The 16,916-nt window shown below is 43.6% G+C and overlaps 1 protein-coding gene across 1 annotated transcript in view; it reads left to right on the top strand.

Moving 5' to 3' along the window:
* The window catches only part of ADGRV1 (adhesion G protein-coupled receptor V1), a 574,752-nt gene that overhangs the window by 466,439 nt on the left and 91,397 nt on the right, over nt 1–16,916 (top strand). The window contains exon 85 of the mRNA XM_040419646.1: nt 8,195–8,311. Within this exon, the coding sequence (XP_040275580.1) occupies nt 8,195–8,311 (117 nt within the window). The remainder of the gene's footprint in view (nt 1–8,194; nt 8,312–16,916) is intronic.

Here is a 16,916-nt window from a genome sequence, read left to right on the forward strand (position 1 = left end):
ATTTTTTTTGCGGACCCATTGACTTGAATGGAGCCACGGAACGTGATTTGAGGGCAATAATAGGACATGTTCTAGCTTTGAACAGAACGGAAAAATGGAAATACAGAAATGGAATGCACACGGAGACACCAGTTTTTTTTGCTGACCCATTGAAATAAATGGTTCAGTATAAGTAACGCATACTGAACTCAAAAAACGGCCACTATACTGAATGCAAAAAACATTTGTGTGTATGAGCCCTAAAACTAATGGGACACCTGCAGGAGTCACCTATGATTAGGTCAAAAATGGGTCAGACATGCACATTTTAAAACCCCTAAAGTCATAATTCCAAACAAAATTCATACCTGAATGAGTATACAAAAAAATATATATATATTTATATGACTATATGAATAAAGTGCATATGCATTAGCTAAAAAAGACCAACCTTGTAAAACAATGATAAAAAGTTATAATGAGAGTCATAAATGATGTGAAATGCAAAAAAAAAAAAAAATAGAGAATGTGGCACATTTACTAAGGCTAGCACTTCATATAGCAGTCTTATTAAAACGTAATTTGGAGTGAGATGTGACAAATGTATTAAGAAGTGGACACCTTGTAATGAATTTCTCACATCTTGTGCTGTCCATGCACCTGAAAATGAAATGTATAACAGCTGTACGATGGCGAATATATCCGTTTTAATTTACACCAGTTTTCTGCCATAAATTATATTTAATATGTCGCGTTGTGGAGGACCAACCTCTTTCTGCAAAAAAGTTGCCGATTTTTGCACAAAATGTTGGTTGCACAAATATCTCCTACACCAGAAAACATACTCAAAAACTTGGCACATATGCCCCACAGACCGAAGTCCTTGTTCAATATACTGTGTTATCTGTATCACTTCCTCACCATTTTCAAGATCATTGCTTAATGTCATGGAATCATGACCTCCATTGCTTATATCCAGAGGCTGAAAATTTGTCCTGGTTATGTGACAAGACACAACTGCCTTGTAACTGAAACGAGTCAGGAACATCACAGTCTCTGCAAATAAACAATAAAGATTTCTAATACAAGCCTAGATCTTGAAAACATTAAAGGGGTTTTCCAAGACGGTATCTGATCGGGGAGGGTCCGACTCCTGGGACCCCTGTTGAACAGCTGTCTGAGAAGGCGTCAAGGCCTTCTCTGAGCTCACCAAGCACAGCACTGTACATTGTATAGTGGCCATGTGAACGATCAATATGACGTCAGTGGCCTAGGAAAAGCTGCCAGAAGGCCGTGGCACTCACATGAGCGGCAGTGCCTTCTCCAACAGCTGATCGGCAGGGGCCCCAGGTGTTTTTGACCCCCCACCGATCAGATACTGATGATGACCTATCATGGTGAGTGCAAGCACACCCATGTCGCAGGTAATGTTTTTGAAAAATAAATAATTATATTTTTATATCAACGATGTGCACCGAGAGGCTGACCCTAAAATCAGCACATGCGAAGCTTCGGTTCCCACATCGGGGACAGCTGTCCACTCTCTGAGAGTACAGTCAGCGCAGTTCAGATCTCAGAGAGGGCCCCGTACCTGGGAACCAAACCGTGCATGCAGAGGTGCACGCGCGCGATATCAGGATCAGGCATCCAAACAATGAGGATGCCTGGCGCTGTCAATCAGTGCAGGTGGGGGGGGGAGGAAGGGGAGCATCGGGGGCCTCAGTCAGCTCCTCATTAACATAAAAATACAAGTATACATTTCTGTAAAACGGTACCTCTGCTTTTTGTAACAGAGGTGTCATTGCACTCAGCATTATCAACCCTATCTGACAGTATACCTGTTTAATAGGGTTGCCTATGTTGACAGATGCTCTTCAAACAGACCTGCTAACTCCTGCTGTCAGTAAAAGAAATTCTAATATTCTTCTCTCCAAACACATTGCTTTTCTTGGGCCGTTCTGGTCTATATAAGTGTGAGCCGTTACCCGATGTGACACCTTGGTTACATTATTTGCAGTACTAATCTGTTAAATAGACCCTCACTTGCACAATAATATATCTGCCATGCTCTCATTGTCCAGTTTTTGCTATCACAGGCAAAATTAGTTTTTGTTTAGACATGAACTGGAATACTTTTGAGAGCAGCAACGCAACCGTGCCGTGGCATGTTACTGGCTTATCTAGTCAAACGTGAGACTACATTAATCCAGTTACCTCTGGGTAAGCAAGTTCATGGCATTTTTCTATCAGATGAGTCTTCTCTGCACTCTCCAACTGTGAGTGATGATGAAGGGAAAACCATTTTCTCATGTTTTTTATCATAAATCCTATAATAACGCTCTTATTTCTGCCTAATATGAAAGCATGCAATTAGCTGGTATTCATTTTACAGGTTTCTAGAGTGGGCATTAAAGTGGTAGTCTGGGATTTTCAAAAATGTGAGAGGAGGCAATGTGATAAAATAGAAAAAGACATTACTTATGGTACTTCCTTCACCTAACCACAGAGGGTAGTGATTGGCTGCAGTGGCCACGTACATGAGGTGATGCCTTTGCTTCAGGGCCACTGGAAAAAAAAAAATGGCAGTGCTGGAGCAGCGGTTCCCCCCCCCCCCCCCCCCCCCACATTGTCTATTGTTATCCACAATTTTTAAAAGCCTGGACAACTCCTTTATTCCCTCAGTGACCACCTATATGCCTTTTTACAGAAGTTGCAAAGACGCTTTAGCTCCCATGAGAGCTGGGCTCCTGCTCTAATGGTCTGGACTAGCAGAAGCGCCGATACAGGCCATTTAACCCCTAAGTGGTTTAGAGGGAGAGGACTCCCTCTGATTCCCATTGGCACCCCACAAATGAAATAGCGTGATGCCAGTGTATTCGCATGGCAGCCTGGGGCCTACTGTATATCCATATCTCTCTGGCACAGCATGCTGATGACTGGCAGTATATCACTGGCAGTATAAGACCTCTTTCACACGGGCGAGATTTCGACACGGGTGCAATGTGTGAGGTGAACGCATTGCACCCGCACTGAATCCGGACCCATTAATTTCTATGGGGCTGTGCACATGAGCGGTGATTTTCACGCATCACTAGTGCGTTGCGTGAAAATAGCAGCATGCTCTATTTTATGCGTTTTTCACGCAACGCAGGCTCCATAGAAGTGAATGGGGCTGCGTGAAAGTCGCAAGCATCCGCAAGCAAGTGCGGATGTGGTGCGATTTTCACGCACGGTTGCTAGGAGACTATCGGGATGGGGACCCGATCATTATTATTTTCCCTTATAACATGGTTATAAGGGAAAGTAATAGCATTCTTAATACAGAATGCTTAGTAAAATAGGGCTGGAGGGGTTAAAAAAAGAAATAATAATAATTTAACTCACCTCATCCACTTGGTCGCGCAGCCCGGCTTCTCTTCTGCCTTCATCTGTGAGGAAAAGGACCTGTAGTGATGTCACTGCGCTCATTCCATGGTGATGGATTATGTGATGGACCGTGTGATGAGCGCAGTGACGTCATCAAAGGTCCTTTACCCGGGTCCTAAAGAAAGAAGAAAGAAGAAAGAAGAGAAGCCGGGCTGCGCGAACAAGTGGATTAAGGTGTGTTAAATTTTTATTTTATTTTTATAACCCCTCCATCACTATTTTACTTAGCATTCTGTTTTAAGAATGCTATTATTTTCCCTTAGAACCATGTTATAAGGAAAATAATACAATCTACACAACCTTGAACCCAAACCCGAACTTCAGTGAAGAAGTTCGGGTCTGAGTATCACATTCAGTTTTTTATCACGCGCGTGCAAAAAGCATTGCACCCGCGCGATAAAAACTGAGCAACGGAACGCAATCGCAGTCAAAACTGACTGCAATTGCGCACCTACTCGCGCGGGTTTGCCGCAATGCACCCGGGACGCATCCTGAGCCAAAACGTGACGCCCGTGTGAAAGATACTTTGATGATGACTGACAGGATTCTACCTAGTTGTCTCCCATTCTCTCTAGGAGAGAACTGCCAATCGTCAGCAGATGGGCGGGAGAGCAGGAGATTATGAATAACCATGACTCTTCTCAGGTAGATTGGACTCTTTTCAAGGCCTGGGCTGTAATGATTATGATGCTGGTTCTCGGCAACCACTTACGTTTAGCTGATGAGTGACACACCGCTGAAATCAACATTTCTGTCACTATTTTATGCTGCCCTCAGTGAGGTCAGCATAACGTTGATGACAGGGTCCCTTTAAGGATAAAGCCAGGGGTATTATAGATCTGTTTTATATGGTTCCATAATATGGCGCTATACCTTGTTGTGGACCTATTCCTTACCACCGTGAACTTACCCAAACCAGAGACACTTACAGTATAAAAAAACAAAAGTATGTCTCTGGTTTGTCTGGTAACCCGAGTCATGTTCCTAGGCTGTTTAAAAGGTCAGGCACTGACTTCAGGGTAGACCATTTTCTTTCTTCTACAGGATAGCTATTGTGTATTTTTTTCCAGGTAGCCTTGCCATGAAAGAGACTTACCTGGTGGAATCCCACAAGAAGAACCACTACTTTTATTGCAATCTCAACAACTAAAACTTGATTATGATCCCATATTATTTGTCATCTTTATGCATGACAGGTATTGCAGATTCTTAGGATGGGAAATGATTACTGTATATGTATTTTAGATCTCCTTTATCGAAGCTCCCCAGCTTAGGAGGCTGCTGCTGATCACTACCAATAATGGAAATATATAATGAAGTCATTGCCATGTTAAAGGGGTTGCCTCACTTCAGTAAATGGGATTTATCATGTAGAGAAAGTTAATACAAGGCACTTCCTAATGTACTGTTATTATGCATATTGCTTCCTTTGCTGGCTGCAGGGCCGTCTTTAACGCAGGGCAAAAGGGGCAGCTCCTGGGGGTCCCAAGGCAGCTGCCTCTTGAGCCCTGCTGGCCAGTGGCATAGCGTGAGGAGGGCCGTTGCCCCAGGCGCAAAATTCAAGGGGGCGCTAGCAGAGCCGCACCGCCAATTAGGCAAAGTAAGGGAATGGCCCCAGGCGGCGCGGCCCTGGTGACAAGTTGGGGGTGGCGACAGGGCACAGGGAGATGAGCGCTTCCATTGTGGAAGCGCTCATCTCCATAGTCATCTGTATCGCCGTCCTCAGGACAGCGATACAGATAGTTGTGCTGCGTTGGGGCAGGGGAGGGAGAGGCATCTCCCTTCCCTGTTCCTCTGATAGGCTGCAGTCTATCAGAGGCCGGTGCAGGCGTCCCGATGACATAATCGCGCCGCATGAGCCGTACAGTGCAGGACACAGGCCAGAAGAGGCCTGCATCGCATCACTGCCAGCCTGATGGAGGTAAGTATAAGTGTTTATTTTTTTATATGGTACTACTTACTGGCACAACATGATTGGGGGACATCTATGGGGGCACTTGTTAATGGCACATGATTGGGGGGCATCTATGGGGGCACTTGTTACTGGCACATGATTGGCGGGCATCGATGGGGGCTCCTGTTACTGGCACTTGATTGGGGGGCATCTATGGGGGCACATGTTACTGGCACATAATTGGGTGGGCATCTATGGGGGCACTTGTTATTGGCACATGAATGGGGGGCATCTATGGGGTACTTGTTACTGGCACATGATTGGGGGGCATCTATGGGGGTAATTGTTACTGGCAAATGATTGGGGGGCATCTATGGGGGTACTTGTTACTGGCACAAGATTGGGGGCATCTAGGGGGGCACTTGTTACTGGCACATGATTGGGGGGGCAACTATGGGGGAACTTATTACTGGCACATGATTGGGGGGCATCTATGGGGGCACTTGTTATTGGCACATTATTGGGGGGCATCTATGGGGGTACTTGTAACTGGCACATGATTGGGGAGCATTTATGGGGGTACTTGTTACTGGCACATGATTGGGGGCATCTATGGGGGCACTTGTTACTGGCACATTATTGGGGGGCATCTATGGGGGCACTTCTTACTGGCACATTATTGGGGGCACTATGGGGGCATCTACTGAGGCCACGAAGAAGGGGTATTTTATATGGGTCCTCTGTATAGGGACATTTTATACTGGGGCACATTATGGTGGGTACTATGAGGAAGGGGAGAGAGGAGTACTATGGGATCATCTATGGGGGCACTAAGAAGGGGTATTTTATACTTATGGGGGACACTGACGGCATCTACTGGGGCACTATATAGGGGTATTTTATACTGGCACATTATGGGGGCACTATGGGGACATTAGCTCAACTGGGGGTATTAAAAGGGGGTATTTTTGCACTGGCACATTATAAGGAGAAGTATTACTACTGGGGGGCATTATGATGGGCTTTATTACTACGGTAAGACAAACTCCAGCAAAATTTGCTTTGGTGTTCTTAGTGTTTATTGTAATGCGGCAAAGTAACACTTTGTGTGACGTTTTGGCACAATAGCCTTTTTCAAACAAATGGCGCTCTGGAGAAAGGAGCCAGATAGTGCTGCGCTGTGGAGATGTATAGCATGCAAATGCATACAATGGGTATAGGCGCCTATACCCATTGCATGCATTTGCATGCTATACATCTCCACAGCGCAGCACTATCTGGCTCCTTTCTCCAGAGCGGCATTTGTTTGAAAAAGGCTATTGTGCCGAAACGTCACACAAAGTGTTACTTTGCCGCATTACAATAAACACTAAGAACACCAAAGCAAATTTTGCTGGAGTTTGCCTTATCATATATACAGGGTGGGATCCCGACTCCACGCAGCACCACCTAGTGTGCCACACTGTTCTACTATTATCAGGGCTTTATTACTACTGGGGGTCTATGGGGAACATGATTACTAGTATGGGCACTATGGGAGCATTAGTACTTCTGGGGCACAGTGGGGACATGTTGGGGGCACTGTAGGAGCACTATTACTACCATGTGTTCTCTAGCAGAGAATTATTCCTATTGGTGGGACTTTTGGGCGCACTATTACTGTGGGGCACCTTGGCACAGTATCAGCTTACCACAATTATTTTTTGGGGATGTTATGTTTACACTAGTGTCAGGGGCACTATTTGCTGGGCGCAGTTATTTTAGGGCACTGTGTGCCAATAATTAGTGAAGGGCACTATCTGCATGGTACTACTATTATCAGGGGGTTTATCTGTTTCTGCAGTATAGTTTTGGGGAGCACAGCGGCACAGTATTGGGGGTGGTAGGATAATTTGTCAAGAAGATAGGAGGATGATGGAAAAGTGGCAAACTAAGATTTTGTTTGTCAAACTGACAAGAAATGGCTGAAAAATGGTGGTCTGCTCTGAAGGTCTGAAAGGAGAACATGAGGAAAGAGAACATCTACATCAGAGAGACGTCACTGGATGTAAGAGTTATTAGTAGTGCAGTGCTTTTTTAATTTTTAGAATAATGATACAGCCATTTTATTTGATACTTTTGTGCTGATTCTTTTTTCCGCTCTATATTAAGGCATACTATAGTCACCAGACCCACAACAGCTAAACGTAGTAGTTCTGGTGTCTATAGCATGTCTCTGCAAACTTTTTATTGTAAACACTGCCTTTTCAGAAAAAAAGGCAGTATTTACATTACTGCCAAGGAACACCTCTAGTGGGCACTCATCATTATTAAAGTTTACTACTCTACGAGGTGTGTGGATTTTTTTGTGTGTGTGTGTTGTGGTGGAGGTCATGATTGCATGCTAGGGTGTGGGAAGGCGGGATCAAGTAAATTCTTGCCCAGGGTCCAATCAATATTAAAGACGGCACTGGCGGGCTGGATTCATTTTTCCACCACATTATATACTGCTTGTTTCCATGGTTACAGACCACCCTCGAATCCATCATTAGTGGGCGTGCTTACACACAATAGCCAAAAGCGTCAGCTTCTCTGGTGGCAGGGACAATGGGAGCACACATAGGCTGGTGCCTTTTCCTATATTATGCAAGCACGACCACCACTGATGGATTGCAGGGTGGTCTGTAACCATGGAAATGAGCAATGTATAATGTGATGAAAAAATGACTCCAGCCAGCAAAGGAGACAGTATGGATAATCACAATACATTAGTAAGTGCCTTGTATTAACTTTCTCTACATGATAAATGCCACTTGCTGAAGTGAGAAAACCCCTTTAAGTGAAATTGCATTGTTGATGAACTCTTGCCCTTACAATGTAATATCTTTATTAATAGGGATTTGTGTTCTGTTGTAGGTCTCATTTCTGGCTTCTGCTTACATTAGCCCTGAACTCTCCAATGAAAGTTGTGCAGGTCTAGCATCTATCACCCACTATTTCTACCTCTGTCAGTTCATGTGGATGCTTATACAGGTAAGTTAAGAATCTTATAACAGGACATGCTTTATTTTAAGTTGTCAGCAAATAACTTAGAAAAAAAAATATTTGCAACTTGTCTTGTGGATCTTTTTAATTGTCGACATATAAACCTTCTTACGAATATAATAGGACATCTAAAGCAGTGATCAGAAGTGTAGCTATGAAGGGTGCAGAGGTAGCAGTTGAATCATGGTCATGGTGCTTTAGGGTGTCCAAACGCCTCTCTGCCACAAAAGAAGACACCGAATGGTAGATGAGGGGCATGTTGCATATTTTGCACTTGGGCCATGAAGCATCCAGTTACTCCTTTAGAAATCATCTGATCTCTAAGGCTTTGCAGTGTGATATGATTAACAGTCCTAGGATGTCCTGGCAGCCATAGCCGATGACTGTCAGGGCCTGCTGGAAGTTTTAGTTTGAAGACCACTATTCTAAAAGATACTTGTTTCAACATTTTGTATTTGCATAAACACATTTTGGTCTTAGATGTAGAGATCTTCAACTAGATTTATTGGACAGAGTTGGGCACAGGTGAAAACCCCAAAGAAGCTTTACACTTTTTTCTGGTCCAATAGTAAGCAAGTATTAGCAAAGAACAAACAGTAGTTGCCAGCCTACAAATTAGAGGAACAGAGAGTGGAAGTGGATGGGAGTGGTGGCTGAGGTAATGGGAGTGGTTGTAGTCCTCATGGTGGCCAATCCTGGCTTCAGCACTCTTCTGGACAGGGAATGGGGGCGCAACACTTCTTTCCCTCAGGGCACACCTTTGATCTGGAGTCTCTTGCCTGGTAGTGACCAAGGTGCACTTGGTGCTGGATGGGTAGTGGGGTTCCAGGCAGGAAAAGAGGTTCAGGACCAGCAGATGGTGGAGGCAATGACCAGGAACGTTTGGTTGAAATAAATAGAGTCTCTCTTTACTGAATAGATGAAGGGTGTTACAGTACAAACACAAGCAGCAGGCACAGTTCTCTGATATTGCACAAGGTAGGCTTTTCCCAAAGGTTGCATATAGAAGGTGGCAATGATGCTAGTAGTACTCCCTGAGTCTCTTTCTATAGATTAGATACTAGTAATCTCTTTAAATTGGCTAAAGGTGTGCAATCACTCTGAATATACTTTCTGCAGTACCTATTTGCAGGGTGCAGTCCTAGATCAGATGGTTAGTCCATCTCAGAAGTATGGTGGGCACCAGAAGCAATTAACTCTTTCCACATAATAATGTGGAAAGAGTTAATTAATAATAGATGGAGGAGGTGCAGTAGACATCGCTTATCTAGACTTTAGTAAGGCTTTTGATACTGTCCCACATAGAAAGCTTATCAATAAAGTGCAGTCTTTGGGCTTGGACTCCCATATTGTTGAATGGATTATGCAGTGGCTGAGGGACAGGCAACAGAGGGTTGTAGTCAATGGAGTATATTCAGACCAAGGTCTTGTTACCAGTGGGGTACCTCAGGGATCTGTTCTGGGACCCATATTGTTTAATATCTTTATCAGCGAAATTGCAGAAGGCCTCGATGGTAAGGTGTGTCTTTTTGCTGATGACACAAAGATTTGTAACAGGGTTGATGTTCCTGGAGGGATACACCAAATGGAAAAGGACTTAGGAAAACTAGAGGAATGGTCAAAAATATGGCAACTAAAATTTAATGTGGATAAGTGCAAGATAATGCACCTGGGACGTAAAAACCCAAGAGCAGAATATAAAATCTGTGATACAGTCCTAACCTCAGTATCTGAGGAAAGGGATTTAGGGGTCATTATTTCAGAAGACTTAAAGGCAGGCAGACAATGTCATAGAGCAGCAGGAAATGCTAGCAGAATGCTTGGGTGTATAGGGAGAGGAATTACCAGTAGAAAGAGAGAGGTGCTCATGCCGCTCTACAGAGCACTAGTGAGACCTCATTTGGAGTATTGTGCTCAGTACTGGAGACCATATCTCCAGAAGGATATTGATACTTTGGAGAGAGTTCAGAGAAGAGCTACTAAACTGCTACATGGATTGCAGGATAAAACTTACCAGGAAAGATTAAAGCACCTTAATATGTATAGCTTGGAAGAAAGACGAGACAGAGGGGATATGATAGAAACTTTTAAATACATAAAGGGAATCAACAAGGTAAAAGAGGAGAGAATATTCAAAAGAAGAAAAACTGCTACAAGAGGACATAGTTTTAAACTAGAGGGGCAAAGGTTTAAAAGTAATATCAGGAAGTATTACTTTACTGAGAGAGTAGTGGATGCATGGAATAGCCTTCCTGCAGAAGTGGTAGCTGCAAATACAGTGGAGGAGTTTAAAGGGTTTCTATCACTTCGTTTCACCTATTTAGCTTTCAGACACTAGCGATCCGCTAGTGTCTGCTCTATCTAACCATCCTAATATAAGAGCTTATTGTCCTGCCGTTTAGCTAAAAAAATAACTTATATAGATATGCAAATGAGCCTCTAGGTGCTATGGGGGCGTCATTAGCACCTAGAGGCTCCGTCTACCTTAACAAACTGCCGCCGCCCAGCGCGTCCCTCCAGCCCGCCCATCTCCTCCGGAATGCGATGCTCCTCGTATTCGGCGCATGCGCAGTGAATGTCTGATCGCTTCCCTGCTCAGACATCTCCACTGCGCCTGTTCCTCGGAGCACTATGACGTCATCGGCGCAGGCGCAGTGGAGATGTCTGAGCAGGGAAGCGATCAGACATTCACTGCGCATGCGCAGAACAGAGACGCGCACGGAGAGGATCGCTTCAGCTGGAGATGGGCGGGCTGGAGGGACGCGCTGGGCGGCGGCAGTTTGTTAAGGTAGACGGAGCCTCTAGGTGCTAATGACGCCCCCATAGCACCTAGAGGCTCATTTGCATATCTATATAAGTTATTTTTTTAGCTAAACGGCAGGACAATAAGCTCTTATATTAGGATGGTTAGATAAAGCAGACACTAGCGGATCGCTAGTGTCTGAAAGCTAAATAGGTGAAACGAAGTGATAGAAACCCTTTAAGCATGCATGGGATAGGCATAAGGCCATCCTTCATATAAGATAGGGCCAGGGGCTATCCATAGTATTTAGTATATTGGGCAGACTGGATGGGCCAGATGGTTCTTATCTGCCGACACATTCTATGTTTCTATGTTTCTATGTTTCACATGCTGTAAAATCTATTGCCATAAACATGTGTTTATCTTACTGTTTCAGTCCGGCATGGCTTAAATTGGTCCTTAACATTCTGTAAATATCCAGTTATTCCTTCTCTTAGAGAGTAATAGTAAAGTTGCTTTCTGGCAGTTTTCCACCCTCAGGAGTGGTGTTTTCCTGGATAAGAGTTCTGTTTCAGGGCCTACTTGATAGAGCACACCAAAGCAGCCTGTCTCCCAGCAACTACATTAAGAACTGCCAGTTAACTATTTTCCACCGATATACAACTTTTTGAGATACACAGTGCACAGATCCTTTTAAGAGGACCTTTCGTGGCTTTTTTGTATCGTGAGGCAACTGTAGATGTAAATACTTTTTTTTTCAATAATATCCACTGGTTTCCTCAGTGGACGTCTCCTTCTCTCTGGCTGTTAAGCCGTCCAGTCACAGTGGACTGCGTCACAACCAGGGAGAAGGTGAGCTGTTCTTGTAAATCTCACGAGAACAGGCTATCTGAACGAGTATAGTACTTGCTGTACTCGCATACATAGTCTGTTTACCAAATCTCACGTGAAGCCAAGGAGAAGGAGATGCTCACTGAAGAGACCAGGTGTCTCCTCCTACCTGTACCAATGATCTGAATAGCAGGAGGCACAGTGGAGCGGAGGGATGTTTTTGAAAAAAAGCATACCAGTTTGTGATACAAAAACCTATAGAAGAAGGTCCTCTTTAAGTAAACATTTTAACAGCTTTTAAAGTGTGAAACATAACATTAACCCTTTAGTAGTGAACCTGATATTAACCCTTTAGCAGTGACGGGTCATTGCAACTACAGCCATTAAAACTTTTAGGGCTTATACAAATCATCCATCAAATTTTAAAAAGTACATGTAATACATATACAGTATCTACCTAAAAGTACATGTAATACACAAACAGTATCTACCTAAAAGTACATGTAAGTACACATATGTACTTGAAATATGTTGATTTCATGTCTAAGGTGTTGCCATTTGGACTCCTTCAAAATTATCCCATTGGAGTTTTATGGGCGCCATGATGAGTGAAAAATTTCTTAAATCTCAATAGTTTGTTCTCACACATTAGTTTTAATCCGACACATGATAAATTTGCTGTTACAGGTATGGTGGAATGCAGATAAGAAATTCAGTACCAATCAGAACCTGATTAAACAACAAAAATTTGTTGCTTAAGGCTACTTTCACACTAGCGGCAGCCTTCTGCCACTACTGCACGTGTGCCGCCAGAGGTCCAATCCGGCCCCATTGACTATAATGGAGGCAGACCTCCGGCGGCACGCGTGCACTAACGGCAGCACGGATCCGACAGGCTGTTCACCCGCCATAACAGCCTGCCGGAGAAGGCTGCCGCTGGTGTGAAAGTAGCATTAGAATATTATTTACTTATGTGTTATATAAGCATAAGAAAGTCACTTTACAGCCCTCTGAAGCATAACACAAAGTCCTGAATGTAAAAATAGCTGCAGGAAATTAATATTTTTTCTGGATTATATCATTTAGGGTCCATTCACACGTCCGTAGAATGTGTTCGCACCCGTTCCGCAATTATCTGGAACGGGTGCGGACCCATTCATTCTCTATGGGGCAGGAATGGATGCGGACAGCACACGCATTCCGGAGTGCGGCCCCGAACTTCCGGTCCGCAGCTCCAGAAAAAAATAGAAAATGTCCTATTCTTGTCTGCAATTGCGGACAAGAATAGGCAGTTCTATGGGGGTGAGGGCCGGGTGTATTGCGGATCCACAGTACACTATGGACATGTGAATGGACCCTTACAACACAGCAAAACATGTATAAGGTACAAATATAGAATGTTATCATGTTAGTTAGGCCTCATGCACACGACCGTAGTTATGGTCCGCATCCGAGCCGCATTCACTTCAATGGGGCCGCAAAAGATGAAAAAATAGAGTATGTCCTATTCTTGTCTGTTTTGCGGACAAGAATAGGGCATGTCTACAATGGGCCGCACGGGCGGAAGGCACACGGGCGGCTTCCGTTTTTGGCGGATCTGTGGTTTGCGGACCGCAAAAAACTGCACGGTCGTGTGCATAAGGCCTTAGAATGGTAGTTTCACCAAATAAAGCTTAGTTTTCTATACTGGAAGTTTTGTAATTTGTCTATCATACTTTGTTCTGCATAGGACCTTTTGAGACATTTATAAATCTCTTTATGCTAAAGGCAGGAGCCTGACCAGGCTAAGTGTAATAGAAAATACACTGCAGTACACTCTACAGTGTACTGCAGTGTATTATAGAGGCATCAGACCCAATGGATCTTCAAGAACCAAGTGGGTCTGAGTAAAAAAAAGTAAAAATCGAACATTTTCCCATATACGCACTTTTATAATTCTGTAAAAATTAAGAAAATAAAATACCCTAAACATGTTTGGAATCGCCACATCCGTAACGACCAGCTCTATAAAAATATCACATGACCCAATCAAACAATCACCTCATCCCGCAAAAAATGAGCTCCTACCTAAGACAATCGGCCAAAAAATAAAAAAGCTATGTCTCTCAGACTATGGAGATACTAAAACATTATTTTTTTTGTTTCAAAAATGCTATTATTGTGTAAAACTTAAATAAATAAGAAAAAGTACACATATTAGGTATCACCACGTCCATAACAACCGGCTCTATAGAAATGTCACATGACCTAACCCCTCAGGTGAACACTGTAAAAAATAAAAATAAAAACTGTGCCAAAAAATACATTTTTTTGTCACCTACTATCACAAAACGTGCAACACCAAGTGATCAAAAGGGTGTATGCTTCCGAAAATATTACCAATCAAACCGTCATTTCATCCCGCAAAAAATGAGCCCCTACCTAAGACAATCGGCCAAAAAATATAAAATCTATGGCTCTCAGACTATGGAGACACTAAAACATTTTTTTGTTTGTTTCAAAAATGCTATTATTGTGTAAAACTTAAATAAATAAGAAAACGTATACATATTAGGTATCGCCGCGTCCGTAACGACCGGCTCTATAGAAATGTCACATGACATAACCCCTCAGATGAACACTGTAAAAAAAATATAACTTTGCCCAAAAAAAAAAACTTTGCCAAAAAAGATTTTTTTTTGTCTTTTTTATCACCTACTATCACAAAAAGTGCAACACCAAGCAATAAAATCGGCCAAAAAAATTAAAGAGCTATGGCTACTAAATAATACAAAAAAAAGCTATGACCTGCTGTATAGAAATAGGCAGCCCGATGCATTCTTTTATGAGGTAATAAATTGCCATAGAAGCCAAGAGGAAGCTTTTTTGGCCTCCTCCATCAGGTGAATACAGGCCTATGGCTACATACGTCAACTGCGTCCACTGACTGCGCAGGTTTATCAACACTGGTGCATGGTACAGAGCAGCGCTTCATAAATACAGCATTTTGTCCAAAAAATGTATAGATATGCCCCGTAATTTTTCAGTTATTTGCGTAAAAGGACATGAATAAGGGTAAGTTCACCCAGAGATTTTTGGAGGAGGTTTTGAGGCAAATTTTCCTGCAGGTATTTCATTCAAAACCAGAAGTGGGTTCGAAAGGAATCGGAAATATAAAAGAAGGACTCAACGTTGCCTGCCTTCTGGATTCACTGCTGGCGTTGGCTGAAAAATCTGAAGGGAAATCTGCCTCAAAACCTTTTTCAAAAAACCTCAGTGTGAACCTACCCTTAGGGCTCATGCACAAGAAAGAATTTTTTGTCCGTGTCCGTTCCATATTTTTTTTCTTCCGCCCGTATATGGAACCATATATATATAGCAGAGCTGTATCTGAAGCTGTTCTGCCACAGTGCTAGTGGGGAAAGGGAAGACAGATGTAGCAGAGCTGTATAGGAAGGGGTTCTGCCACAATGCTGGAGGGTACTGGTGGAGACAGATGTAGCAGAGCTGTATAGGAAGCGGTTCTGCCACAGTGCTAGAGGGTACTGGCGAAGATAGATGTAGCAGAGCTGTATATGCATCTATACAGATACATGGTCTAAGGCTACTTTCACACTTGCGGCACAGTGATCCGGCAAGCAGTTCCATCGCCGGAACTGCCTGCCGGATCCGGCAAAACGTATGCCAACTGATGGCATTTGTAAGACTGATCAGGATCCTGATCAGTCAGAAAAATGCATTGAAATGCCGGATCCGTCTTTCCGGTGTCATCCGGCAAAACGGATCTGGCATTTATTTTTTTCACCTTTTTTTTGGTCTGCGCTTGCATTACGGTATTTTGAATGCCATATCCGGCACTAGTACATTCCTATGGGGAAAAATGCCGGATCCGGCATTCAGGCAAGTGTTCAGTTTTTTTGCCCGGAGATAAAACCGTAGCATGCTGCGGTTTTATCTCCGTCCTGAACAAAAAGACTGAACTGAAGACATCCTTATGCATCCTGAACGGATTGCTCTCCATTCAGAATGCATGGGGATAAAACTGATCAGTTCTTTTCCAGTATAGAGCCCCTAGGACGGAACTCAGTGCCGGAAAAGAAAAACGCAAGTGTGAAAGTACCCTTAGGTGTATACACAACTGTAGTAGAGCTGTAATGGAAACAAATCTGCATCAGTGCTGGTCGGTGGGGGATGGTAATATTTTAGGAGAGGCAAAAGCACAGATCATTTGGCTACTAGCTACCATGCTTTTGGGCTGATTTATAGTAGTGAATTATTGTTTTGCTGCTCAGAATGGGTTTTGTGTGTAAAACTGTATTAGAATGCAGGACAGCCACATGTTACTGTCTTCGCTCACTTCCCATGGCCCTCTGAGCACGATTCCCCAGCAGGGGGAGGGGCCTCACAGACACTGCAGGCTGCCAGACTGATGAGTCATTCTCTTCACATGAACCAGCATGCAAGGACTGAGTTCTCAGTGTGATGTCATAAGGAGGTGTGGCCAGCCTTCACTCAAACTGCCTAAGCCCGCCCAGCCTTAGAAGCAGGAAACCAGGAAGTGAACAGCATAGCTGGCTGCAGGTGAGGATGAAGTAGCAAGATCGGAATACCCCTTTAAGGCTATGGCCTTTTAGGCCATAAATAAAGTCTCCCATAGGAACATCCTTTCACGGTGTCTCCACGCATCATCCGATATCACCCCCAATAAACAGAACCCAGGATCCATAGGAACTGGGTACACCATAAGCTGGCAAAAGACATCTACCACTGCCGACCAGAATGTATTCACATAAGTGCAGGACCATATGAGATGCCAAAAATCAGCCCGAGGGGTACTATGACAGTTGGTATATGATAGGCGGCCCATGTGGAACAGTCTTGTCGGGGTGATATATCAACGATGATATATAAACAGCTGGATTAACCAGCCAGTCTTCACTAGACAAGGAGATAAGAAATTTCATCCATTTGAGGGAGCGTGCAATTGGCATGCTGACTGCAGGAATGTCTACCAGAGCTGTTGACCATGCAATGAATGTT

This window comes from Bufo bufo, chromosome 2, assembly GCF_905171765.1.
Source record: "Bufo bufo chromosome 2, aBufBuf1.1, whole genome shotgun sequence".
NCBI lineage: Eukaryota > Metazoa > Chordata > Amphibia > Anura > Bufonidae > Bufo > Bufo bufo.